Source organism: Vicugna pacos, chromosome 13 (genome assembly GCF_048564905.1).
Source record: "Vicugna pacos chromosome 13, VicPac4, whole genome shotgun sequence".
Taxonomy (NCBI): Eukaryota; Metazoa; Chordata; class Mammalia; order Artiodactyla; family Camelidae; genus Vicugna; species Vicugna pacos.
The window spans coordinates 59,342,560-59,369,032 of NC_132999.1; the positions used below are offsets into that span (position 1 = coordinate 59,342,560).

General features: G+C 52.0%; 1 protein-coding gene across 2 annotated transcripts; it reads right to left on the reverse strand.

Moving 5' to 3' along the window:
- Nucleotides 1-26,473, reverse strand: MFN2 (mitofusin 2). Of its 2 annotated transcripts, XM_015238881.3 has the most exons (19): nucleotides 25,898-26,472; nucleotides 24,538-24,677; nucleotides 19,923-20,101; nucleotides 16,140-16,275; nucleotides 13,078-13,240; nucleotides 12,263-12,387; nucleotides 11,450-11,558; nucleotides 11,229-11,336; nucleotides 10,154-10,307; nucleotides 9,864-9,931; nucleotides 9,601-9,722; nucleotides 8,118-8,244; nucleotides 7,654-7,758; nucleotides 7,309-7,411; nucleotides 6,655-6,875; nucleotides 5,898-6,053; nucleotides 4,278-4,474; nucleotides 3,304-3,438; nucleotides 1-2,144 (listed from the first exon to the last, which is right to left on the reverse strand). In XM_015238881.3, the coding sequence occupies exons 3-19, from the start codon at nucleotides 20,095-20,097 to the stop codon at nucleotides 2,075-2,077; spliced, it is 2,274 nt and encodes a 757-aa protein (XP_015094367.1). In that variant the 5' UTR covers nucleotides 20,098-20,101; nucleotides 24,538-24,677; nucleotides 25,898-26,472; the 3' UTR covers nucleotides 1-2,074. The 2 variants fall into 2 exon arrangements, with proteins under 2 accessions (XP_015094367.1, XP_031539540.1); XM_031683680.2 differs by lacking the exon at nucleotides 5,898-6,053 and having other exon boundaries at nucleotides 25,898-26,473.

Here is a 26,473-nt window from a genome sequence, read left to right on the forward strand (position 1 = left end):
GACGGTTTCCAACTAGGTTTTATTTTAGTGTCCAATATTATCAGCAATGATACAGGAGTAATTCAGGCAAAATACATCACCTTAAACGCATCAGAGGAAAAACTCACATCAAGCACATCTCGCTCTCCAACAAATGAACATGAAAACCGAGAACAAAGATAGCAGCATCAAATTAAAGTGCTTTCTGCCACACTTCTTTCAGAGTCTCGCCCTCAGTGGTATAAATTTAATTTTACTTATTGTGTAAGAAGCTCAAAATCCCATTCACTGCCCAGAGGCTACATTCAAAATAATTCATATGTTTAGTTACCCTAAATAATTTTTTCCCCAAAAAGCACAAAATTCATTGGAGTTGTGTGACACTGATTTTTCCAGACGCACTGTGTGGTGACCACCATCCAGGCCTGGCAAAAAGCTCAGTGTCCTCCCACTGCACAGTGGCCTTGGTGAAGTCCATTACTTTGTTCCCCACACCAGCGTAGACTCAGGGTTTGAAGGACAAGCAGGCACCTGGAGAGGATGCCACCTGCATGGCCACCCGCCAACGAGCAGCGGCCACCAAGTCATTTCCCCGAAGCCGGAGGGTGGGTAGATTCAAAAGAGCAGGAGCAGCCCCACCTCTCTGCTGGAGCCCCGCCTCTTTCTGGGAGAGAGCTGCTGGTGGCTTCTAGGAAGTTCTCTGACCTGCACTGCACAGGCTGTAACCCAGAGGCTGCTTGCCCCAGACCGTTAACACCTTGGAGACAGGAACCTGCCCCCACTTTGACCAGTAACAATCCTCAACTCAACAACAGGAAACACTTCTCAAAATCAACATGAGGCCACGTGTGTCAGCTGGAGGCTCTGGGGATCAGGGAGGGTGGGAGGATGGGTGTTGGGTTTCCCGCACTGCCTCTAGGCCAAGTGCAGCCTCGCTGGCACAGGAGACTTTGTCCAGAGGACTGGTGGCCAAGGGGAGCTTGGCCAAGGTGGGGTGAGAAGTGGGAACATGTCTCTTAGAGGGCAAAAGAGAGATGCCATCAAGCTAGTAAGGTGGGCTCTCAGACCCCATGACCCCCTCACAGGGCGAAGTCAAACAGAGGGCCCTGTTCTGTGTCAACTCCAGATTCTCCAGCCGTCCCAGGTGGGCCCCACTCCCCTCAGACTGCCGCCAAGGTCCCCTCCTTCCACCATCTTTCCTTCTACTACATCCGTTAACGATCTGGACCAAACCATCTTGCATCAATAACAAGCCAGACTAACAGGCTAAGGACGGAAGCTAAAACAAGGGACACGATGAGGAGAAGCGGGGCAAGTCCATCCTCGTCACAGCCCCGGCCGCCCACCAACAGCACAGAGACAGACATCGTGACCCACCCTCCACACGCCATCTCCCCTCTGCTACTCAGTACTCCAGCTGCCTCTGTGACATGGCACAAGGCCCACCTCAGCCTAAGACCCAAGGCACACTGAGCGCCACCACCAGGACTGAAAGGCTGGTCTAGAAGGCTCTGAAAACGGGACGAAGCATGAAAGCCGAAGGACTAAACCGACACATAAACCATGGGCCCTCCCGGGACGGCCCGGGCCTTCCTGGAACTGTTCCCAGTGCAGTCTGGGAAGAAAACGCAACCACCGGCGAAGGCTGTCGTTCTCTGCCGGTGAGCTGGGGTGCACGGCGGGCACGTGTGCACGGGTGGGTGTTAGTGTTGGCCAGAGGAGGGAGTGTCGGCTGATACCCTCAAAGGCCCCAGCCAGGCACTCTGCAATGCTGGCCCATCCCAAGACCTCAGCAAGCAATCAGATGATTCTCAGTCAAGGGAACCTGACAAAGCAGAGAAAAGACACGACTTGACTCCTCAGTACCATGCTGTCCATAGTCATCATTTTTAGAAAAAGTCTCCTTTAGGGGTACGAGCTGGAAGATCTTCCTGCAACAGCAGGCAAAGGATAGGGGAAATAACTAGCGTTTAAGGGCTCAAAACGGTGGGAGACAGCGGGTGCTTTCACTCTCACGGTGGCGGCAACGGACAGGAGCCGTGCGGGCCCTGCGGGAAGGCCCCGTCCCGTGCAGGCTCCGGCTCCGGGCTGCCCACTATCTGCTGGGCTGCAGGTACTGGTGCGTGAACATGTTGAGCTCGCTGTCCAACCAGCCGGCTTTATTCCTGCGGAGAAACGGTCGTTTTGTAGCAGTGATAGCTGCTAACGGGTACCAGCGTTACCTGTCAGGCGCTGCACGCAGACTCACTTACTCATTTAATCCTCTGATAACTTCTACTTCCCAGAAGAAAATGAGGCCCAAGAGAAAATAACTTCCTACCACAGCGCCGTTAATCAGCGGTGGAAACAAAAGTCACGCTTTTCTGCCCGTCAAGCCCAGTGTTTGCTTCACCCCAGGACCACAGGCAAGTCCCTGAACTGATGGGAGCATAGTTTTCCTGCCTGTCAGCAAGGGGTCCCAGGTTCACTGCGTCCCTGCATGTGACGGCAGCAGGGACACCCACCCCGAGAGATTTCCCAGGGGGTGAGCCGTGTGTCCCTAGAAAACAGCTTTCCCGGGTGGTGGGCGGGGAGGGGAAGGCCCGCCAAAGCCCTCCGCTCAGCTGCCCTCGGCGCTGACGGCAGGGGTGGGGGTGGGGGCAGGAAGCACAGGGTCCCAAGGGCTGATGTTATCTCGGGCCGAGTGGGCCGAGGACTCCTGCAGAGCACTTTTACGTTCAGCTCTGTGGCTGTGTCATGAATCTGACTCCACTGTACAGAAAAGAAGACACAGGACAGCTCAGTGATTTGCGTGAACCCGAGTGTCAGGACCAGAAGCCAGGCCTCCTGACTCCTCACACCCACCCTTTCTCCACAAACTGCCGGTGGAAGCCCTGCCTTTAACGGAGACCCTATGCAGACCTGGGTCCCGATCACTGGCTGCCTGGCCAGCTTCCCCGTGGGAACAGATGCTGATAAGCCACCTTCCTGGGGCTTGCAGAGAAATGGCAGAAAATGAGGGGCGGGTCTAGCCCAGTGTCCCAGCCACTCTGGAGACAATCAACGTGTAGAGTGTCCGAGGGTGCCGAGGCCCAGCACATCCAGACTCTCCTACTGCTGGCCTGACCCTGTACTGTTGGACCACAGCTAAGTTTCTTCACCTCTGGAGGCCTCAATTTTCCTATTTATAAAATGAAGGTGATGATGTGACCCTGAAGGGACACTGAAGACTGAGTAGGACAGGGCACGTCAAGTGCCTGAGTCGCCGCAGTTACGGAGACGGTGCCTGTGAGCTGTAATCTCACGGGCCTGGGCTTCCTGTGATGCCACAATGGCCAGTCTCACCTGAGCAGTTTGGCTTTGCTCTGAAGTGAATCAAGAACCTCGATTTTCTTGTTCATGGCGGCAATTTCTTGCTCCAGGTTCTCCCGGGTAACATCAACTTGCTGGCACAGATGAGCAAAGGTCCCAGACAGTTCCCTAAGGAGGGGAGAGTGAGGATCGACCAGGCCATGTGGGGTTGCAGAGAACGCTGCTGGTGGTCAATCCCATCTGTCACCTACTGCCAGCTCTGCCCTGCGCCAGTCCTGGCTTGGCAGAATCCCCTCGCCACCCCTGCTGAGACCGTGGGCGTCACAACCACCACACACGCTGGCATCACCACAGTGTAAGAACCAGGAGCACAGAGCAGGAGGCCCCGGCTTGGGCACCGCAGCCCAGGATTCAGATGCCAGCTCTGCTGCTGATCAGCCGAGTAGCAGGGGACACAAGACTCCTCTCCTGATCTCAAGTTCCTCATTTTGAAAAAGAAAATGCTGATAAAAACATCTACCTCAAAGGGTTTGGGGAGAAAATGAAAAATCAGGTGCAAGATGCCTAGCAGAGGGCCTGCCACATAGCACTAGAAGGCAGGCAGCTGGCACCTTCATCCCCTACCACTGAGATCAAGCGATCTATTACCACATGACCTAAGATGCGCCATGAAGAATGAGCTGTGGCTTAGAACATCACAGCGACATCCACAACCCAAGCCCTTTAAGGCAACTTTTGAAAAAACGTTACAAGTAACACCCCTCGTCTTCCCATGTCTTCCTTCCTGGGGGGACCAGAGGCCTGTGTGGCCCCAGCCCAGGATGTAAGGTGTCCCTGGAGAGACTCCTCTCCCATCCCTGGCCTGCAAGCTGGCCCTGCACAGCTGAAGGCAGGAACCAGACAAGGTTCAGGACCCAGTGGCTTCCCAGCCAAGTTAGAAGGGGACCGAGAGGAAGTCCTGAAGCACGGGAGGTGGCACTGGCCCCAGGGGCCGAAGGGGCACTCACTGCTGGACCTGGTGGCTGCAGTTGGAGCCGGTGTAGCTGATGACGAGCTGCAGCTTCTCGCTGGCGTACTCTACAAACTGGCGCTTGAAGGCCCTCTCCTTGGCCTTGGTGGTCCAGGTAAGACGCTCATAGACGTAGAGGAGGCCATAGAGGCCAAAGGAGAGGGCGATAAGGCGCCAGCCCACGGCCTTCCACACCTGCAGAGGCACAGTGGTCAGCCAGCGCAGCCTCTCGGCTGTCCAGCCACCCATCCCCTCGGCCTCTGGCTGCCAGGACTTTACCACGAGCTGCCTGGACTTTCCCATGAGTCTCAGTCAAAGAGTCTTTGTGTTTCGACTCAGAACTGTCAATGTCTTCTTTGGTCCCACTGAGGCCAGAAGGGCAGGAGTTTGGAAATGAGAGAAACAGTGTGGGCCCCACAATGTGACTTGTGGGGTGGGGCCACCTCTGTGGTTGTTAGGACCAGAAGCACAGATCTGGGCCAGCAGAAACCTTAATGATAAATGCTAGAGTATTCTGAAGTGACACTCCATTCCGGTGACACTGACAATAAGATTTCTGCACACTGTTCCTCAGTGGATGGCTTCTTTCGGTCTGGTTGGTAATCCTTTAGTTCAAAGTAGTGTAGTTACAGTCAGAGAGCACTGGACTTGGAGCCAGAAACCGAGGCTCTAGGGCTGCCTGCCATCCTAACTGTGGGATCATGAGCAAGTTTGTTTACACCTGTTTCCTCTTAAAATAGGAATAATGGCCTCCACCCAATTCCCAGGGCTGTTTGGGTAAAATCAGACACTGATTATAAAAGAGTTACACAACCATCAGTGTCAGAGTCTCAGCTAATTCTCTGCCAGGTCACCGTCTGTGAGAAAGGAACCAGAGCATGTACCAGCTGCAGACCAGGAGGGAGGGGCCTTGTCTCAGCACGCTGAGAGCGCAACTCCTGGCAGTTCTGTTACCATCACATTCTGCCACCGCTCTACAGCATCACCAAGAAAATGCAAGCCATAAATTACACTGGTTGCAGTGTGTCCTGCGTCAGGATGTGGGGAGTAGCTCAGTTACCAAGAAGGCAGTGATCTCAGTCCTTGGGGCAGAAAGGAAAGGGCAATAAAACCGCAGATGGAGAGACAAGGGTTCGAGGCCCAGCCTGGCCTCTTTTTTGTCTTAAGCCCTTGTAAGTGTAGCTCAGTCTCCTCACCTACAAATGCAAAACTCCTGGTCATACCCATCTCTCTAGAACCCAGGGTTGTCACTTTCTATTGTCACTTCCCTATCTATCGTGTAGTCCTGGACCTACAGGGGAATGAACGTGGCCCTGGAGTCAGATGGGGCCAGAGTTCAAATCCTAGCTATGTGTCCTTGGCAAGCCAATCACGGATTTTCTGCTTCTGGAAAACGGGAACGGTGCTCTGTCACGTTAGCTGAGTGAGACTTAGTAAGTCGATATATGTGATGTTAAAGGGATAAAGCTGCACAGTTCCTGAGAGCAAAGTGAGAGGTGGCCGTGGATGTGAAGTGCTGGGCTGATGCGGGGACCCCTCCACCCCAGACTGTGCCCCTTGGGCCCCACCCGCCTGCCCCACCCTGCCCCACCCTGCCTGAGCAGGGCTTGTCACTGACCACTCCTCCAACAACGAGAATGCCCATGGAGGTCCTGGACGTCAGGGAGGCCAGGCCGGTGACCATGGAAACCATGAGCTCCTCCTGGGTGAGGGAGCCCTGGGGCAGTGGGGGCATGCTGGGGTTGGCTGGGGTCAGGGGCATGGGCCGCTGCACCTGCACAGAGAAATGAGGAGAGGAGTAAGAAGAACGTGGCCAAGTCTCTTACTCCACGGGACCTTCAGTGGCCCTCCAGGCTAGGAGTCCAGAACAGGGACATGGAGAGTGGCTCTTTAATTTCCGAAAGGAAAATGAGCTTCACATGTAGCAAAGGATTTAAGCTTCCTAACAGACCTGCCACCCCAAAGGTGAGCACTGTGGGAACCACAGAATGTGAGCAGCGGCCACCCTGGGACACTTCAGCACAGTTCCCCAAACGTGGGATGTGCAGCAAGAGCAGTACAGGCAATTACTCCAGTGGTGCAGAGATGGGTGGTTTAAAATCTAAGTGCTAAAACGCTGGTACGTGGATAGATACGGCATCTGTGTTTAATAGTCACATACTTACTTTAACGTGTAATAGAAAAAAGAGCTTGCATTTGTAATTTCACCCATATTAGTGCTCAAGGTAAAGCTAGGTTGATTTCTGGCAGAACCTGGACCGTGTGTGCTGTGTGGTGGCATACACGTGAGGGCTGTGACCTCAGAATGGTCACGTGTCCAGAGGCAGAACACAGATCGACCTCCCCGATGCTCAAGGGTGAAGGGCTTTGCTTGCCTGGTCGTTGTAGCCCATCAAGGCCCGGCGGCTGTTCTTGGGACCCAGGAACCTGTTCACCAGCATGGTCCACCCGAGAGAAAAATGAAACTCGATGTCCTCCTGGAAGTCGGCACACAGCTTGTCACAGTTCAGGTCGTAGCTGAGGGAGAAGCACTGCCGAGGGACCAGCACGTCCATCTGACTCCGCACAGACGCAGGCAGGAGGGGTTTCAAGCCGTCTGTTGGGAATAGAAACGGGAAGAAAGCACCTCAGCTCTGCCCTGGGCCACGCCGGCGCCTGGCCTCAGCGCGCGGGCCGCGCCTGCCCCTGCCAATGGTGACGACGGCGCTGCCCAGAAACCAGGCCTGGACGCGTGGGCCTCTGGGGCGGGGAGCGCCTCACGGGGGAGGCCAGCTCTCCCTGGGGTGTGCTGACTGAGGCTCCCTATCTGCTAACGTGTGGATTTAAAGAGCAGGCCAAACTCTCAGCCTGTGACAGTCCCATGTGTGACACAAAGTGGCTCCCCGAGTCTCTGTGCGGTGTGAACTCATGACATGCACCCAGAATCTGAAGGTATCACGTTGACTCATCGTAAAAGGTGACAGATAAGGAAAGGTCATTATTTCTGTATCCTGGCCTGAAACTGTATCCGGGGCCCCTGCAGCACTGACCTATCATCTCCTGCTGCATGGTTTGCAGGGAGCTGGTGATGACCGTGGAGCAGCGGTCAGACATATTTCGGCCCAGTCCTTCCTCTATGTGGCGGTGCAGTTCCTGCACCAGAAGAGAGAGGTTAAAGGAAGCAGCAGCCTCCGCCAGGGGCTCTTTCTAGGGAGCCCAGGGACCTGGTCAGCCCCGGCCCACCAGGTGATGGTAGAAGGCTGAGTGAGCCTGGCGTTCATCTCCCAGGCTGAGGGGCCATGATTCAGACCAGAAGGGGCTGAATCCTGAATTCCAGTAGCCGGAAGAAATTAAGGGGGGCCCTTGCCCAGTGCACCTGCCACTTAGTGACTCACATTCTTATAAACCTTGAGGACCACTGGAGAGGGGTGGAAGTCCATCTGGTACTCGTCCACCAGCACAGACAGGCGCCGGATCTCCTCGGCCATCGCGGTGGACACCTACAGCAGGAGGAAGTGTGCTGCGATGCATCAAGAAGAACAGGGCCCAGTTCTCAGTACCAGACGGACTCTAACAGACTGGACATCCTTCCCCTCAAACCAGCAGTGCCCTCAGCCGGTATATGGAGCTAGAAGGGATGTTAAAGATTGACTGACCATGCACTCATCTAAGAAATGGAGGAGGAGGCCCAGAGGAGGGCAACCTGCCCAGGGTCATAAGATGGAACAACAAACGCAGGGAGGCACCAATTAAGGCTGAGAAGCCCCCGAAGAGGAAGATGTCTGTGTTTTCACTTTTCTAGCGCCCAGACCCTATTCAAAGTCCCAGTCTCCCTAACATGCTTCCTCCCATTTCTCACCTGCCTTTCAACTTCCTCTGTAATCTGCTTAATTCGCAGTTTGTAGTCTTGCGCCAAAAGCTCAAGCTGTTTGTCAATAAATCTCAGCCTCTCCTGCCGCTCTTCACGTGTTTCCAGGCAGTAAACCCTGGAAGAGCGAGCACTGGTTACAAGACACAGATCCCCACTCAACGAAGCAGAGGAGCGAGACAGGTGCCAGGAGGCCTGCATGGGTCCCCGGCCGTGGTCCGGGCCACGGTGAGGTCAGTGGGGCCGTGGCAGTTTCATGCGCAGGCCCGGAAGCGTGCTCCTCCCCTTCCCAGGTATGAGGGAGAGACGGTGCCGACCACTCACTCTTAAGTCTTCCAATTTGGGAGATGTGGTGGTGACGGATGGGGGGAGGGTGCTTTCAAGGGGTTAAAACAAGTTCTACCAATTAATTAAAAAGAAAAAAAAAAAAGCTCAACCTTAGTAATAATCAAGAAAAAGAAAAAAAGAGGTACTATGTCACCCGGAAGCCTCGAAAAGATCTCCCAGTCTGACGTACTGGTGAGGGTCAAGGAAATGGGAGTTCCAGCATACACTGCTGGTGAGACTGTGAATGGGTTCAGATGTTTCAGAAAGCAGCAAAGATTGGGTGAAACTGAAAATGCCAATACTCTAAGATAAAACAGCTCTAACTCCAGGAATTAGCGCTAGAGAAACTCCTGCAGGCATGTGCAAGGGGACGCACAAACTGGCATCCACTGCAGCAGGGTTTGCAATAGTAATGAAATCTAAAAATCCACCTATGGGAAAATGAGGTATATTCATGGCAGACTGCTTTATAGCAGCTAATAGTCAGAAACCCCAGCTACGGGCACCAACAAGGACAAAGGGCAAAAACAGGGCCGAGTGGAAAGAGAAGCCAGGTGCAGCGTGATACTGTATATGGACGTTTAAAGTGTGTGCGGAGCAATTCTTTAGGATTTACAGAAACAGTACTTTTTAAATGGATGATAGGACTACACATCAAATTCACGACCAAGGTTGTCTCTGAGGAGTGGGCAGAGGGACACTGGGATGGGGGCTGAAGAATCGAAGGGCATTCAACATCTTTTTCTGTGTTTTAACTTAAAAATAATATAAAGCAAATATTGTCAATTCTGTGTGATGGAAGCAAGACGTATTATTTTCTGTACTTCCCTGTATTTTAATTTCTCCAAAAAAAAAAAAAAAGGTATTTTTAAGAAAACGTGTTCTGCTCCAGGCTCTGAGAATAGGCATGGTGCTCAGCGCAGCATTGCCCCAAGGCCACCAGCACAGGCTTGTGGGGAACCTCCCCGTACAGGCCAGGGTGGGACGGACAGACCCACAGCTTCCTCACCCAGCTACTCCATGTGGCCCTAACATGGCTTGGTGGGAACCCAGAGACTTGGCTCTGCCGGTCGGGCTCTGGCCCTAGGGATGTCCCCAGGTGGGGCAAGGTGACTGCTACCACGCACCCCTCCGCCTGGGCTCTTACCGCTGCTCCTGCGCCGCGACGTGCAGAGAGTCCATGATGAGGCGGACTGCCTCCGCGATCTGCTTGGCCCGGACTGTGTGCTGCTCAAACTTGGTCTTCACTGCAGACTGGGAGATGCACTCCTGGAACAAACAAGAAACGGTGAGGGAGGCAGAGGCCACCAGCCAAAGGCCAGGCTCGGGCATTCACTGCCAGGGACGTGGCCAGTGAGAGCTGGGGAGGCACAGAATCGCCAGATACCAGAATCAAAGGCTCATGCTCACCTCAAATCTCCTCTCAAAATTCTGAAATTCAAACATCCTCACTTGAAAGCCTTCTGCAAGAGCGCCCCCTAGGAGAATTGCACCACGTTAGTCCAGAAACTACTTGGCAGGTGGGGAAAGCAGTGAAACCTCCCCAAGGGAACCGGGCTGAGCGCTGGCTGGGGAGCAGGGGGCTTCTCGCCCGCGGCTCTTCTCACCGCCTCATTTCAGAACTGTTCCCAACAACTGACTTAGCGCGCGACCAAATGTCTCAAACAGCAGGGAAAAGCAAGCAGCTCTTCCATTGTCACCTCCTTCGGGCATGCCCTGGGCCTTCTGGATCCTGGCGTTGAGCACCTCCTTGGCAGACACAAAGAAAATGCGGTCTCCGGCCTGGCCGCGGTCCACCACACCCAGCTCGTCCACCAGGAAGCTGGTACAGCGCTCCATGTGCTGCCGCCGCACCTGGGGCCCAAGGAGACGGATGTGTGTGACCTGGGGGGGTGCAGGCGGTCCCTCCTGATGGAGCCCACAGCCCCAACAGCCTCTTTTAAAAAAAACCAGGTGATCTAGTCACACAGCTCAGACTCAGAAGGCACAAACACACGCAGCAACCATCTCCCACCATCTGCCTGTCCTCCAGCGACCAGGCTCCCCAGAACCCATGTCATGGGGGATCCTTGGGGCACAACCTGCCAAAGACATGCAATAAACAAGCAGAAATGCTTACACACGCCCCAGACTGCCTCATCAGAGCTGACACAGTGTCTCACTTTGGTGGCCCAGAAGGGTGGGAACCTGGGTGTCAAGAAACCCAAACCCGGACTCTATACTGACCTACCGAGTCCTCCCAGGGCTCGTTTATAAGATGAGTGGGCGCCCTTCTAGCTCTGAAGCCCCGGGGTTCTACTGCTGGGACTTAGAAGTGATGACAGCCTCTCGTGGACACTTGCCACGTGCTAGGTGCTTTTCTCTAGGTTAACAGATTTCATCCACTCTGAGTTGTCAGTAAGAACCAATTACTCCTCCCTTCTCTTTTCAGCTTCTTTCCTGGAGGTCTTTCTAAAGCTAAGCCTGTTCTATAATGATTAATTCTTTGTGAACTAAAGAGGGCACTGGCCTCAAGCAAGGGTACCGCTAAAGTCGGGGAATGCTTCTCAGACCGGGATGAAAGCCTTTTCAAGAGCAGAGGGGTCCGGGAAAGTGAATGGGAGAAGTGAGGGAGTAGTTTTAAAGCCATCAGAAGCCACCACAGCAACCCCAGGGAACACCTGGGACATCTCTGCTGATGAGATTCAGTCAGGGATGCAGACTGGGAGAGCACAGAGGCTCTGGGCAGACACAGGGGGTGGCACTCCCCACACGGCTGAGGAAAGCGGCGCCCACCTCCTCCATGTACTCGGGCTCCGAGGCGGACGCGTCCCAGCGGTTGTTCAGGATGAAGATGTTCGGGCGGGACAGGCGCTCGCTCACCTTGTGGAAGAACTGCTTTTCCTGGATGCAAAGAGAAGACCTCAGTGGGGGAGGACTTGTAACAGCCAAGGCCCTGCCAGCCCTCCTACTCGGCTGGGTTCCCAGGACGTGGGAGAAGACAGAGGAGTAGCTACCGTCTGCATCAGGGTGGACTCCGAGTTGGCCACAAGCACAAACACATCAGCATCCAGGCAAAACTTGTCAATCCAGCTGTCCAGCTCTGTCGTGACATCAATGCCAGGGCTAGAGGTGACAGGGGCAAACCCTCATCAGGCACACAGACTGCAGGCTCTATACCTCCTGCTCTGAACAGACCTGAGGCAGTCAGGCAAAGGAGAGTGCTACAGAGTGGAGAGAAGTCGGGTCTGGCTCTTATTACAGGGATTTTTACTTTTCATCTCATAACCTCGCAGATTGTCTGAAACTGTGTTTTTGCCACGTGTATCTATCCCTTTTATAAAAACCTAATGATACGAATTTCAGGTTGGGGATTACAAATTAAGGTGAAGTCGTGTATTTATACGAGTCCAGTAAGCACTCTAGTACTACGTTTCTTGGTGTAATGATAACCTATCCACAAAGCAGAAGCAAAGCGTTCCTTCGAGCAAAGTAAAATACAACGTGGACCTCGCCACGGCAAGCTCCACATCCCCCACAATAAACAACTGGGTTGAGTCTGAGAAGCTTCCCAACTTGTGAGCATCCCTCCTATCCCTCTTCCCAGACCACCACTGGGACATCTTCAGGGCCCTGATGTCTCCCAAGGGATACAGCAACCAGACCCTGGGGGAAATCCAAGAGGCAGGATTTGGTTGAGCCAGTTTGAAAGGCAATATACTTAAGCAGAGCAACAACAGGACCTGGGGGGACCCTGGCCTGCAGATCCAGGAATGGAAACCTGGTGCTCTCCCAGTTTGCACCTCTGAGGGAGGCACCTTCCCTCTTACCTGTCCATCAGCACGAGGTCATCCTTGAGAAGCGGGCACTTGGAGTTGGGCCACATCACACTCACCAGGCTGCCGGCATGCAGCTGTTCGTCCTGGTGAAGGGCGTGGGCCAGCTGGTTCACAGTCTGGTGGGGGAGAAGGGAAAGAAAGATCAGAGCTGAGGGAGAGCCTCCAGGTTGCAGATTTCTGGCGCCACCGGCCACAACACAGTGGCCTGAAACCACTGCCCAATCTGCTACCCCTTTTTCTTTCATTTCACACATAAAAAGTCAAGAGCTGGAAGTTTCCAATAAGAACCAACTGTTCTCCGCTCCTCTTTTAAGTTTCTTTTTTGGATGCTGTCCTAAAGCTGAGGTTTTTCTGCATGAATTAATTCTTTATGAACCAAAATCAGCACATGTCCCCAATCAAGAACACAGCTGGCTCTCGGCCAAATGAAAACATGCAAGCCCCTAGCTGATGTGTCAGAATCACAGAGAAAATGCAGGCTGTTCTCTGGCAACACCCCAGAAAAGGACAATGCACATACATCTTCACTGCAAAGGGAAAAGTCAGATGTGCTGTCTAGCAATTCACAAGGAGTGCGAATCCTGATTCCCAGGGCTCCAAGCTTCACACCCTCCCTGAAGCGCTCGAGCCTCCCAAACAGCCAGGCTAGGACAGGGCTTCCCACACTCCACCCCCCTGGACACTGCCCTCTGCTTAGAGGTGTCGCTAGTCCTGTCACAACAGGCACGCTGGTGTAAGCCCGGCTCAGCCTGCCGGGTGCCCAGGGCTGAAAGCGGAGCTAGCAGTCCCCACGGCCGCCCCCTCACCTTGACGCTCCTCTTCTCCTCGGAGCCCTCGGTGAGGAGGAAGGCCTCGTGGCCGTCTGTGCCCTCCACCCGCAGGAAGCAGTTGGTGGTGTGGCCGATCCCGGAGGGCAGCACTTTGTCCCAGAGCATCGCGTTGATCACGGTGCTCTTCCCGTTGCTCGTCCTACGAGGAAGTCCTGGCTGTCAGGGAAGCTATCAAGATCTCTGTTTCAGGCTGTCACAAAGAAGCTGCCAGCCTGGAAGTCCCAAGTCTCGCTCTCTGTAGTGACACTAGTGCCCAGACAGGCAGAATGGGTGCTGTGTTTACAAAAATGGATGGATAACACCTCTGGCTGGTGCCTGGGACGCGCCCCTGGTTCATCACGGCAAACCAACCCTCAAGAGGCTCAGGCAACGCGGCGCCAGCACGCAGACACTACCTGCCCTCGAGTGAGCCTGCCACCCACCGTGAGGTGCTCAGAGTCACTATGGAGACCACCTGTCCGTCTCCAAAGGATAACCCTCTCCTCTTCCACCTGAAACCGCTGACTCACCCTCAGGGTGTCCTCCTCAGTCTAAGCGACCTCAGCTGAGTGACCCCAGAGTCCCCGGTTCCCTACAAGAGGCCTGTTGTGCTGCTCTCCTCCCATCATGCTCTTCCCAAACTGAAGCCCCACCCCAGCAGTCCCAGCTGATAACTGCCTGCGGGGGCAGATTACTGGAGCACCCCTGCCTATCACGCCCCTTTTCTACATCCTGGTTCTTGAAAACAGCTCTACTCTGCGGACTCACAGGCTCCAGCTCACGGCAGTGAGGGCCACACCTCTGAAGTCAGGATGAAAAATGGCAGCCCAGAGGGCTGCGGGCCACCTCTTAGGTCACGGGTCATCGGGGGCAGGGCACACGGCAGAGTGCCTATTCCTCAAGCTATCACTGTGTGTACAGCATCCAATCTGAATGCGTGCCTTTTTTCTTCCCCCCATATTGGACTTCAGCTTTTTTTTTAAAAGGTGCTGTGGTGTGATAAGAAATATATTTGGGATTTGTCCCCAGTTCCTGGCACAGAGCTCTTAAAACCCCTGGAATTTCCTGAGTGACAGGAGTGTCTTTAGTGACGCACAAGGAGCCCCTTTTGAGCAGACCTGTTTATGCTAATGAGGTGACTCAGGGTGGGGCCCCCAGACAGTCTCAAGATGGGCTGGTCACCAGAAAGACCAAGTGATTAGATGTTTGGGGCTTCCAGTCCCACCCACGACCTCTGGGAAAAGGAAGGAGAGGGCTAGTGCATTAAGCTCCATAAAAACTCTTGAACAATGAGATCGGGGTGGATGAAGCCGGAGGCGATGTGCCCCAGCTCCCTGTGCTCAGGGTCTTCCCAGACCTCGCCCTGTGCACCTCTTCATCTGTGTCCTCTACAGTCTCCTTTATAGCAAACCAGCAAATGTAAGTAAGTGTTTCTCGGAGCTTTGTGAGCTGTTCTAGCAGATTAAACTCAAGGAGGAGGTCGTGGGAACTTCTGATTTATAGCCAACTGATCAGAAGCACAGGCTTCCGAGTGGCATCAGAAGTGGGGGACATCCTGTGGGACGGAGCTCTGAACCTGTAGGGTCTGCTGCCACCTCCCGGGAGAAGGTGTCAGAACTGAGTTCACTTTTTAGGCCAGTAGTGTTCACTGAAAACTGGAGAATTTCTTGGTGCTGTGGCAAACATTCCAGAGGTACCAACTAGACCTCAAAGTGTAACAGGGAGATCCGAGGCCTAAAAGTATAAAACACTTAGAAGAAAACATAGGGGGAAAGGCTCATGACACTGGATTTGGAAATTTCTTGGATATGACACCAAAAGTAGACAATAAAAGCATAAATAAATTGGACTAGATCAAAATAAAAAAACTTCTGTGCATCACAGGACAGAGTCAACAGAGTGAAAAGGCAACCTAAAGAATGGGAGACACATTTACAAATCGTATATCTTATTGATAAGAGACTAAACCCCAGAATATATAAAGAACTCCTACAACTCAAAAACAAAAAAACCCAATTTAAAAGTGGGCAAAGGACCTAAATAGATGCTTCTCCGAAGAAGATAAACAAATGGCCAAGAAGCACAAGAAAAGACGCTCAACATCACTGATCATTAGGGAAACGTAAATCAAATCTGTAAGAGATACCACCTCACCCCCACTAAGATGGCTACTACCAAAAACACACAAAACAAGTCTTGGGAGGATGTGCAGAAACTGGGACCCTTGTGCACTGCTGGTGGGAATTAAAATGGTGCAGTCACTATGGAAAACAAAATGGTGCATAGTTTCTCAAAAAATTAAAAATAGAAAGATAATATGATCTACCCATTCCACTTCTGGGTATAAACCCAAAGAACTGAGAGAGGGTCTCAAGCACATACTCGTACACCTACATTCACAGCAGCATTATTCACAATAGCCAAAAAGTGGAAGCAACAAGTGCCCATCACGGATGAATGGATAAACAAGATGTGAGGTATACACACAATGGAACATTATTCAGCCTTAAAAAGGAAGGGGGTTCTGATACCCGCTACAACATGGATGACCTAGAGGACATTATGCTAAGTGAAATGAGCCAGCCACAAAAAGACAAATATTGTATGATTTCACTTCTATGAGGTTCCTAGCCATATTCATAGAGACAGAAAGTAGAACGGTGGTTACAGGGAGTTGGGGAGAAGGGAATGGGAGCTGTTATTTAATGAGTACAAGAGTGTCAGTTTTGTTAGGGGAAGAAGCTCTGGAGATGGATGGTGGTGATGGCTGCAGGACAATGTGAATGTGTTTAACAGAAATGAACTATACACTTAAGAATGGTTATGATGGTAAATTTTATGTTATGCGTGTTTTTTTTTTATTGAGTTACAGTCAGTTCACAATGTTGTTATGTGTATTTTACCATAATTAAAAAACACGGAGCGTATTGAACTCTGAGGCATGCCAGCTGCTTCCCTGCCTTGGGGCCCTCAGACTCGATCCTCCACAAAGCACCGGTCTCCCTCCCTCCCTCCCTCCTCGCTAGGAAGCAAAGAAGCACGAGGACTTCAAGACTCACCGGCCAAAAAAAGCCACTTTCATGTGCCTGCGGGCCAGCACCTCGCTGATGCCCCTCACTTTGGATAGGTAACCTTTGACATCCAGAACCTGTTCTTCTGTTGTAACAGGGTCCAGTTCCGCGTTCCTGTAGGTGTCTGGAGGTGGAGATTGAAAATAGCTCGTCACGTGGCCAGAGTTCCACAGTTACAAGTCTGGAAGGGACAGAGTCCAGCACCACAGCTCCCTGCTACCGCCGGGCTGCAGGTCCCGATTCCCTACCGTGGGGCCGTAGCGTAGCAGTTAAGAACACGGCTATGCAAGGCTGCCTGGCTTCCAGTGCATGGAAGTGCTGGTTTTTAATCTCTTCCTAACTTTGTGACCTCAGGCAAATGAACCTTTCTGAGTTTTAGTTTCCTTGCCCTTAAAACAGAGATGACGATTGTACCTACTTCCTGTGATTACTGAACGGATTCAGTGAATTAAAACACAAAAAGTCCTAAGAATGGGGGCTGGTACATGATGAACACTTGAATGTTAATCGCCATCATTTACTTGCATGTTTTTTACTAAACATACACTCACCAAGTTCTCACTATATGCCAGTCACTGTTCTGATCATTTTTCAAACACGGTCTCATTGAATCCACATCACGTACCGATCAGAGTTAGTAGATAGCAGAGCCAGGACTGGGACCAGGTACCTGTGCACCTTCACGAGGGCCTGTTGATCCGGCCCTGCTCACCAGACATCCTCTGCCTCACACTCCGCCCCACCACCTCCCCACACTCGCCACCGCTCTGGGCTTTGCTCAGTGCTCCCCCTACCCCAACATACACACCCTTTCACTCTGAAGAACTAATGCACCACCTTGGGGTGCTCTGGCTCAGTCCCACTTAGCCTGCACAGCGCCCAGGAAGCCTACCCTGACCCCCCTCACCTGAATCAGACCCCCTTGTTTGTGCACCCACAGCACCATGTACTCCCTCCCACCTTAGTCCGTATCGCACCCCAGTGTAACTGTCTAGCTCACCTGTCCAAATCACCGACCACGTGAGGGCCGAGCTGCCTGATCCCAGCAACCAGCACCCAGCAGTGAACGGATACTGGGAACACTGCACTGCTTTTTCCCAATGCCCCTGACATGCAGATGGATAACAAATCACGACAAATAGGAGCAAGTGAGCAAGATCTCGCCCGCATCCCATCTAGTACTGCACCAGGAAGGTGCGTCAGCTGGCTGGGCGGGAGCCCAGCATTTGCCCCTCAGCACACTCTTGCTGAAATGGACTAAAAGTTTATGTGGCCCCTCGTGACGGTATATGGTGTGATGGTACAGTTGACTTTTGAACAACGCGAGGGTTAGGAGCGCCGACCCTCCGCACAGCCAAAAATCAGGGCGTAATTTGGTCAGCCCTCTGTATGCACAGTTCCACATCTGTGGATTCAACCAACCACGGATCGTGGGTACTACCGTAGTGTTTGCTACTGAAAAAATCCTCATATAAGTGGGTCCAAGCAGTTCAAACTTGTGTTTTTCAAGGGTCAGCTGTGTACAGAGGTGGAGCCCTCGTGACAGGGATTAGTGCCCTTAGAAAAGAGGCCCAGAGAACTAGCGAGCCCCTTCTGCCATGTGGTTACACGTGCTGTTACAGAGACAAGACAACAGTCCAGGACACCAGCCCTCGCCAGACACCAAGTCAGCCGGTGCCTTCATCCTGGGCTTCCCAGCTTCCCAAACTGTTAGAAATAATTTTTGTTGTTTATAAGCCACCCAGTCTATGGTATTTCTGTTACAGCTGCCCAAACAGAATAAGACACTTGCAAACCACTGGGCTGACAGGCCCCAGCCCTGAGAACACTCCCACAGCATCCGGAGCATGACAAGTGCTTTTCAGAGATGCCCAGTGAGTTGCACCATCTGGTTCCACAAAAGGAAGTAACCAAAGAACAAGGCCTCCCCATGGCCACTGGTCACCCCTCCTCAGAACCATCGACATTCCTCCCTTATGTGGGCACATGGGTGTGGCCTTTGGAATGCGCCTCAGAGGAAGCTGGCTTGCAAGCCTGTGACCATATTTAAAAGAAACAGCCAGGAGGCCCACAAGCTCATCACCTGTCCTTTACAGAACAATCCCAAAGCAGCAGTCATCCCCTCCCCTAGCCAAGACAATCCCAAATACATCTCAGGATCACTCTGGCTCCTTCCCTTCCAGGCTGCCAATTGGAGAGGCCTCATATTTTCACAAAAAGAAATCAAAGCACCTGCTCTGGATGCCATCACATAAACACCTTCGTTATGAAGCACTTGTTCATCCACAGAACCATCTGAGTGAGTGAGTCAGAGCACCACAGGGGGTTAGTCTGGGCTCTAGGGGGACAGCAGCCTGGTGTGCCCCATCTCTGCATGCACAGTGCCAGGCACCCCAGAACCACTGCTAAAAGAACAGGTGGTGAACTGGAGTATTTTCAACCATCAAGATTCTAACTTGGAAATTCAAAAACTTAAATTTAATAAATTATGTTAAATTTGTGAATACCTTCTCTTGCATCAAGCACCACATTAAGGGCAGGGTATAAACAGTCCATGCTTAGTCTGTTCAGACTCCTATAACAAAATACCATGACTGGGTGGCTTATACATAATAAAATGTGTTGCCCACAGTTCTGGTGGCTGGAAGGTCTCAGCTCAGGGAGCTAACCTGGTCAGGTGCGGGCAGACTTCCTGTCGTATCCTCACGTGGCCAAAGCAGGCAAGGGAGCTTTGTAGGGTCTCTTTTATAAGAGCACTGATCTCATTCATGAGGGCTTCACCCTCATGACCCAATCCCTTCCCAAAAGCCGCACCTTCTAACACCATCACGTTGGGCCTTAGGGTTCTAACATGTGATCATGGGAGGACAAACATTCAGATCATAGTAGTGGACCCATTCCCTTTCTTTAAAGGGAGCCTTAAGTGACAGCCTGGCATGTAAACCAACCAGAAACCAAGCCACTCCAGTGGAAAGCAGAGAATGAAGTGTCCCTGGGGCATTTCCACTGAATTTCTAGGGTTCTGCAGGCTGGAATTTAGAAACTCTTGGTCTCACTTGAGCCCTTTTTTCACAAACGAGGAAACCAAGGGCAGATAAGACTCAGCTACTGGGTCTTCACTGACAATCCCAGGACCTAGAGCCAAGGTGTATCTTCTAGAGGGAGCCTGAGAAGCCAGTGGCTGGAGGTGGTGCCTAGACCGAGTGGGGCCCTGGGAACCAGTCCTCCTCTGCTGCTAGAGCAGGGATTAGAGGCTGGGCTCAAATTAGTAACTAGAGGAAAAGGTGCTGGTGACACAAGTTTCTTATTCATAGTCCTGCTGTCTAAAAATATCAGAGAAAGGACACCCTGGTCAGGAACAGCCAACACCCAGCCAGCACTCAGTACTGATGGCAGACTGGACCAAGGAGAACACCTGGGCTTTGGAGTCAGAGACCTGGGAAAGCCCGCTGTGTTACTTACAAAGTGTTAAACAACTCTCAAAACCTCAATCTGCTTGTCTCTTAGATGAGGGGACGATTCACCTACCCCTTGTGATTAAATGGAACAGAGTATGTCAAATTCTTCAAAGACAGGTCCCTAGTCTTCCTGGTCCAATCTCCCCAGAGCCCAAGTCCATAGGATTCCAAAAGCAGAGCGCTGCTGAAGGTACAGCCCATCGGGGCACGAGCTCCCCAGAGCAGGGCTGTACCTCCCTGCCCCCAAATCCTGCCACTTAAATACAGAAACCAACAGGAGTGGGCCTGGCTGAGCAGGCTGCCTGTCTCTCACCCTCGAGGAAGGTGGCACTCTCCTGGATATAGGCCCCCAGCTGCTCAAAGATGCCATTGATCTTCTTCTTGGCAGTGACAAAGTGCTTGAGTGGGGAAGCATTCACTTCAGCCATGTGTCTCTTATCCTTCTTGACTGTGACAATGGAGTTGCATCGAGAGAAGAGCAGGGACATCGCGCTGCAAGAGAGAGACCATGTGAGCAAACCCAGGGACACCCAGCTCAGGACGTTCTGCTGGGATGTGGCAGGGAGCAGCGGGGGCCCCAGGACCAAAACATGGGCCCTCCAGGACGAGATCAGGGATAGCGAGATCAGAACCAGCATCTCAAGAGTAGGAAGGGACCAACAGGGCCAGTCTCCCTGTCCCACACTGTGGGACCCAGACCCCTAGAGCCAGGGCCCTGAGTGCAGGCCTAGTGCCGGCTGTTTCCTGCCTGCTGAACAGGGACAGGCCCACCTTCCCCACCTCAGAGAAGATGGGGTGCGATGCAAAAGGAATCACAAGGTAATGCACAGAAATGCCCTCCTCTGACTCACAGGCAGACAAGAATGGCAGAAATCTCATTTACTTCCTATACATCACCCACCTGAGGAGAAGTACTGAATACAGCAAGCAGTGAAAGCGAAGTGATGCTCAGGCTCTGGTTGTCCCACCACCCTCTCCGGGCCACTTGGTCCTGATGGCCCCAGCTCCTCACTGGTTTTGTTTTTTTGTTTTTATTTTTGGTGGGAGGTGGGGGTAGACAAGGAAAGGTGATTTTCAAATGAGAGAGAGGTCTACTTCTACAATTTACTGGAAAATATTTACTGTTCTCTTTCGTTATAAATGTGTACAATGTAGGCAGGATGGATAAAACAAAAATAAATGAGCTGATGGCTATTGTAGCTGGATGGTGGGTACGTGGGAATCGCAGTACAAGTCTCTCTACCTTTGTATGTAATAATAAACTTATTTAGCCTTTTTTAAAGCTAAATGAATAAATAAATAAATGTGCACACTGTAGAACATGTGGAAAGTAAAGAGGAAAAACACCATAACCCCATCATCCTGTGATAAGAACTATTAACGCCTGCGTATCATCACAGTCTGTTTTGTGTGGGTAGCTCTCTGGCGCTCACTCAGTCACGCATACATGTTTGCAGCTTGTTTCTTTTCCCATGGCATAACATGTGCAGGGCCTTGAGGTTTACCTCCAAAGTCCTAGAGCTCTTTGGTCGAAGTCAAGAGGCAGACAGACCAGAGAAGGTGGCACCCAGATGTGGCTGGGACTCTCCAGACTGGTCCTCAGAGTTCCCACCATGCACAGACCTACTTCTTCAGCACAGCCCTCGGATTCTGGGAAGTCAAAGGAAAAAGCCACCCCCTCCCCCAAGGATGAGGAGTAGTGTGCACAGCTGTGTGCCTGCTCTACTCTCCCCAACAGGTAGCAATTTCTCGTTGGCCCCGCCCTCCCCAGCCACCCTAATCACAGCACCACCCGCTCCCCACCCAACCCGGCACTCACTCTATCTGGGAAATGAAAGGGCATTGCTCATGCGTGGACATACACGACAAGCGTCCAAAGAATGCCAAAGGGTGTGGAATAAGGTCCCGAGAAGCAGAAAAAATATCTGGGAAAAAATGCCTAACAACCAAAAACTGGCTGCTATGAACTAACCATCCCAAGGAGCTGGCAGAGAGACCCCAGAGAACTGGGAACCACTTGTTTTGCTTAAACCCACAGATCATTTTGTGATGCTAATGATTTCTGGGGAGATGAGCGAGAGAAGTGACTATATGTCCATTTCTACCTTCCTCCTCAGGAATACGCCACATCTGTGAGATTTTCTTAACATGGAGGCCATGAGTCAAGGGCTTAAATAAGAAAGACAGCAGGAAGAAAAAAAGAGAGCAGAGCTCTGAGAAGGGGAATTGGGAAGAAAATACCACCGGCTCCTCTGAAGCAGAAAAGGAGAGGACACTGGAACCCGGCTTACCGTGGCCAGGCAGGAAAGGCTCTAAGAGAAACAGGCGACATGTAAGCTGAGGAGGAAAGTCACTGAAAGGAGAACAGGGTCTGGGATGGGACGGCATGTTGTAGCCAGCGCTGGAGATGACAGGCTCTGGAATCAGACAGAGCCGGGTTCAAACTGTAACTGTACTATTTCTGGGCTGTTTAAACTTGAGCAAGTTCTTTAACCTCAGAGCCTTGGATTCCTCATGCATACAAGAGAGATTATCACACAGATCATGAGAAGATTAAAGATGACACAGCACAAGCTCAAAGGTAGCTTTACATGTCCTAAAACAACAATAATAAACTCTACCAACAAGACCACAAGACTCTTTCCTCAAATCTCCAGCCTTCAGGGAAGGGCAGGGGCAACCCCCCCACCCCCAGGGCTGCCGCACGGCTGCCACAGGGATCAGGGATCGAGGACACAGGTCTGCTCAGTGGTGAGGCTCAGCGGTGCCCTGCCCCAGAAGTGACTTGCTCGCAGGCTGCAAGTTCCCAGAGCTCAGCTGGCTTTGAGAAGCAAGTGCTTTCAATTTCTGGTCACTGTTCGCAAGCCCAAAGGATATGACACTAAAAGCATTAATATTCAGGAAATGCAAGATTCAAAAGCATGCACTCTAGTTAAAGCTTAGTGCTTCAAGGTTATCTTGGAAGTCAGCCCATCCAGGAGTTGCTCAAACACCCCCCCAGCCGGCAGCTACACGCCCAGAACCTCTCATGTGGAACCTACTGCCAACCCTTCTGAACTGTCTGATTTCTCTGTCTCCATTTGTGCCCGAGCTGAGAGTCCATGTTTGTGGTACACACGCTGCCTTCAGCCTGTAATCCTCTTTCCTTTTTCACCCATTTGGCCTGCTCCTCTTGTCCTTCTAGACCCACCTCTAGTGTTACTCCATCCATACCATCTCCATGGGGGCCATGCAACCCGATCAGACTTCAGGGGTTTTTTTTATCATACTTTGTCTCCTCCTAATCTGTCAGCTTCTAAATAGTCTGGCTCTGATAGAGAGCAGTGACCCATTTCCATTTCCACTTTCCTCCCTCCCAACTGTGAGAGACCCGGTTTGAGTTAGTGAATGCCCCTGAAGGGGAGCACTCTCCTACCCTCCATCCCTGGAAGACACACATACATGCACTTTTTTCTTAAAAAGCCTTGGGCTAAGGATCTGTTTCTTAGTATTTGACGCTCAGTGAGTCAAGAGTGTTGAACAAACCTTTCCAATTCCAGGATTTAATCCTTCCAAAGAGCAAGCTGGGCATACATATGTGCACAAACGGACCAAAGTTGCAAAATACACACACACAAGCCAAGTTAGGGCCTCTGCTATCTTGGGGTTTCGTCTGCTGCTTCTTAACTGTCTAGAGTAGGGGGAAGCAGCTGGTTCCTGCTCCTCCTCTGGAAAACCCTGATAGTCCCTACTTCACTGCAGGGCACACCGCAGGCATGTGGGGCTGGTCCCCCAGGCGCAGCTGGGCCAGAGTCCAGCTCCAATAGCAACTATACACTAAGCGGCCTGCTTCAAGCTGCTGTGACTGCCTCAAAGTGCTCTTGAGGACATGGTTTCAGAGAGTTTAACGCAGCAGTTCACAAAGTGTGGCCCACAGAACTCTAGTGCACCCAACGTTCCATGTAAAAAAGGTTCCATAGTAGAATCAATTTGTCAAACACTATATGCTACGGTTCCCTTCTGTTTGAGCCCATGAGCACAGCAAAGACTTTGGGAAGGAAAGCCTGTTGTAAAGACCCTAGTTTAACTGTATTTCATGCAGCATTTCAGAAATTTATCTGAAGAAAACCTTCTCTGTAACAGTTTTAAAAACCTTGTGAATCATACTGTGGGAAAAGCCTCATCCATCCTGGTCGTGTCCCACTCCCATTCCAAAAAAGTGCTGGGACACGGTATTAACAGATATCAGCAGGTATTAGCAGATATTAACCTAAGACCAGAACCAAACCCAATTCTAGACTGCTCTTAGCACTCCAAGGTAATAAAAAGCTCTGTCTCAACCTAAGCTGTTAGTTAAGGAGCATGAGGTGCCTTGCGTGTAGTGACAGCAGCAGCAAAATTCACTGTAAGGTGTCTGGATCCCAAGCACAGTCCATGAATCCACACCACCTCCTTACCCAGTTTAATGCACAGCAGCTCCTAGTAGGAAAAATAAAATGGATCCACGGATCGTCTGCTGGCACAACTGGAACAGAGGAGAAGCTAAGAAATTGAAACAAAAGAGTATACAGGGTAAAGGGGCAGAGCAGATTCTTAGAAGAGTTGTGATAAGGAGCCAACGAGCCTACCTCTGCTGCGCAGAGAGGGGAAGGGAGGAGCCAGCACAGCAGAGAACAAACAAGGGAGACAGGGACTCGTTCTTCAGAGAGCCCAGAGATCCCAGCCACTTTCTAAACTGCCAGCCTTTAAACAGGCTCTCTCCCCAGTCAGTGAAATCCTTCATGGAAGTTGAAAGGAGATAGTTTTTTTTTTTCCAACACAGGCTGGGAAACTCCAAGTCCATGAAAAGATGACCCCATCCAAGAGAACTGCCACTGGATGGCCAGCAAAGTACATCCCTTTCCAGTCAAGCCAGATCCAGGGTGCCAGATGTCACAGCCACCACTTACTTTTTGGATGGTGAGAGACCTTCACAGGGTGGGCATCATGGACATGGCTGGAGTCAAAAAGACGAAAAGAATTTGAGTTCTTCTCTGTCCTGTCTCAGGTTGAGGTTGGTTACCGATTGTGTTGACTCCACCAATTCTGACTAATTGGAAAGGAAAAGGGAAAGGTCAACAGGCAGGAGAAGAGAAAAGAAAAAAAAAAAAGCTGGTGCTAAACAAGTCTAATCAGGTTTAAAAGCCAAACAAACTCATCCCAGAGGGAAGCTTATTCATTGAGGTACTGGGATGGCATGTGAGGAAGCGCCCTGGGGAAAAACAAAACACAGCTGTGGGGCCAAGCCTGGGTGTGCACAATCACGTGTTCAGCATGTGCTGTTAAGAAGCAGGGGCCCTGGTAAAGGCACATTCAGAGGGGCAGGGGCGAGAGGAGAGAGCAGGACAAGGGCTGGGCTTGAGGACTGTGGAACTGAGGACTAGAGACGGGAGGGTGGAGTTGAGAAAGAGAAGTGGAGCTTATTAAAAGCCTCTCTCTATCTGCCAGATGCTGTAAAATATCTACTTAATTCTCAATTCTATGGTGCAGAGAAGCTCAGAATATTTAAAAGATTTATGGACCTGCCAGTTAAGTCCAAGCTGGGAACTGAGATAGCACGTCCCTTTGACTGAAAAGCTTGTATTCAATTATGTGGAGCTGCCTTACTCCACCCTTGGGGGTGGGAAGGGTGACAGTCAGAGCCCTTTCTGGGAGAAAAAAAAGAAAGAAGATAGATTAAAGAAACAGCAATGAAGGCTTACAACAGAAGGGAATGGGCCGTTTTGGCTTCATGCATCCAAGGAGCTAATTATTCGGCATTTTCTGTGTGCCTTCTTGTGTGTGCTAGGCGCTAGCGTTAGGGATGGATTAAAAAACAGTCCCTGCCCTCAAGGGGCATACCGTCCGTTAAAAAGCCAAACAAGTAAACAGACTACTGTGCGAGAGCAGTAAGTGCCCAAATTTGGGGAAGTCGGAGAAGGGAGCTTTAGGTGAAGAACGCGGGCACCTATCATGTGCTGAATAAATGCTGCCAAATACAGAGAAATGGACGAGAAGTGGGGAGAGGGCAGGGGTGGAAGGTGGCGGTGAACGGTGAGAAGGCAGGGGTAACAAAGAGCCTCAGGGGACCCCACCCCCGAGTCCCGAGTCCCGCCCCCTCCCCTCAGGGCCGCGGAGGGCCCGGCGGGGAGGCCGGAGCGTGTGGACTCCTGCCAGTCTGCATCCCGAGCCCCCGGGAACCCAGCGTCCCGCCAGCCCACGCCAGACTGCTCTGGACTCGCCAGGCTGGGCCGGGCCGGGCCCCACCACCCGGCGCGCTCGCCCTCTCACCTTCACCTTCCTAGCCTCCCGGCGGCCATTATAGCCCCGACGTCAACGACGAGCGCCACCCCGGGGACAGGTGGGAGGAGGAGGGAGGACGCGCGCGTCACCAGCCGCCGCAGGTTTGCCGTTCTAGCCCGGGTGAGTCAGTGGACTCCGAGTTCAGCCGGGTTTACTCTACTACTCCTTATGGGTCAGGGGTCCGCTGGGTCAGCGCCTGGAGAGGCGTCTCAGCGCCTTGATTCACCGCGGCGGCGTCCCAAGCCGATGACGTAAAATTAGGGACTCCCGCTGCATCATGGGGACTGTAGTTCTGCCGGGCGTCGGTCAGGGCTGGGGCGGGCGGGGCCTCGAGCTGTCAAGGGGAAAAGAAACCCTAGGGCACTTTCGTTTGTTGCTGGGGAGCCAGACTCCAAGGCCTTGCCCGCTCAGGAATTCAAACTTGCGTTTGGTAGTTTTAGAGAAGAGCTCTTAAGAAGAAGACGGGAAGCCAGCCTGGGCCTACCACCCTTTAGCTGACTTTGAGGAAGTACACTGCAACAACAGTCGCTGGGCAGGACATCTACCATACATCATTTTAACCTT

Bases quoted from the DNA above. Each gene is read 5' to 3' on its own strand.
- MFN2 (XM_015238881.3), bottom strand. From the start codon at position 20,097: ATGTCCCTGCTCTTCTCTCGATGCAACTCCATTGTCACAGTCAAGAAG. The intron at 13,241-16,139 runs GTGAGTCTTGAA...ACTTCCTCGTAG, and splicing joins AAAGTGGCTTTTTTTGGCCG to GACGAGCAACGGGAAGAGCA. The intron at 11,559-12,262 runs GTAAGAGGGAAG...TGTCACCTCTAG, and splicing joins GACCTCGTGCTGATGGACAG to CCCTGGCATTGATGTCACGA.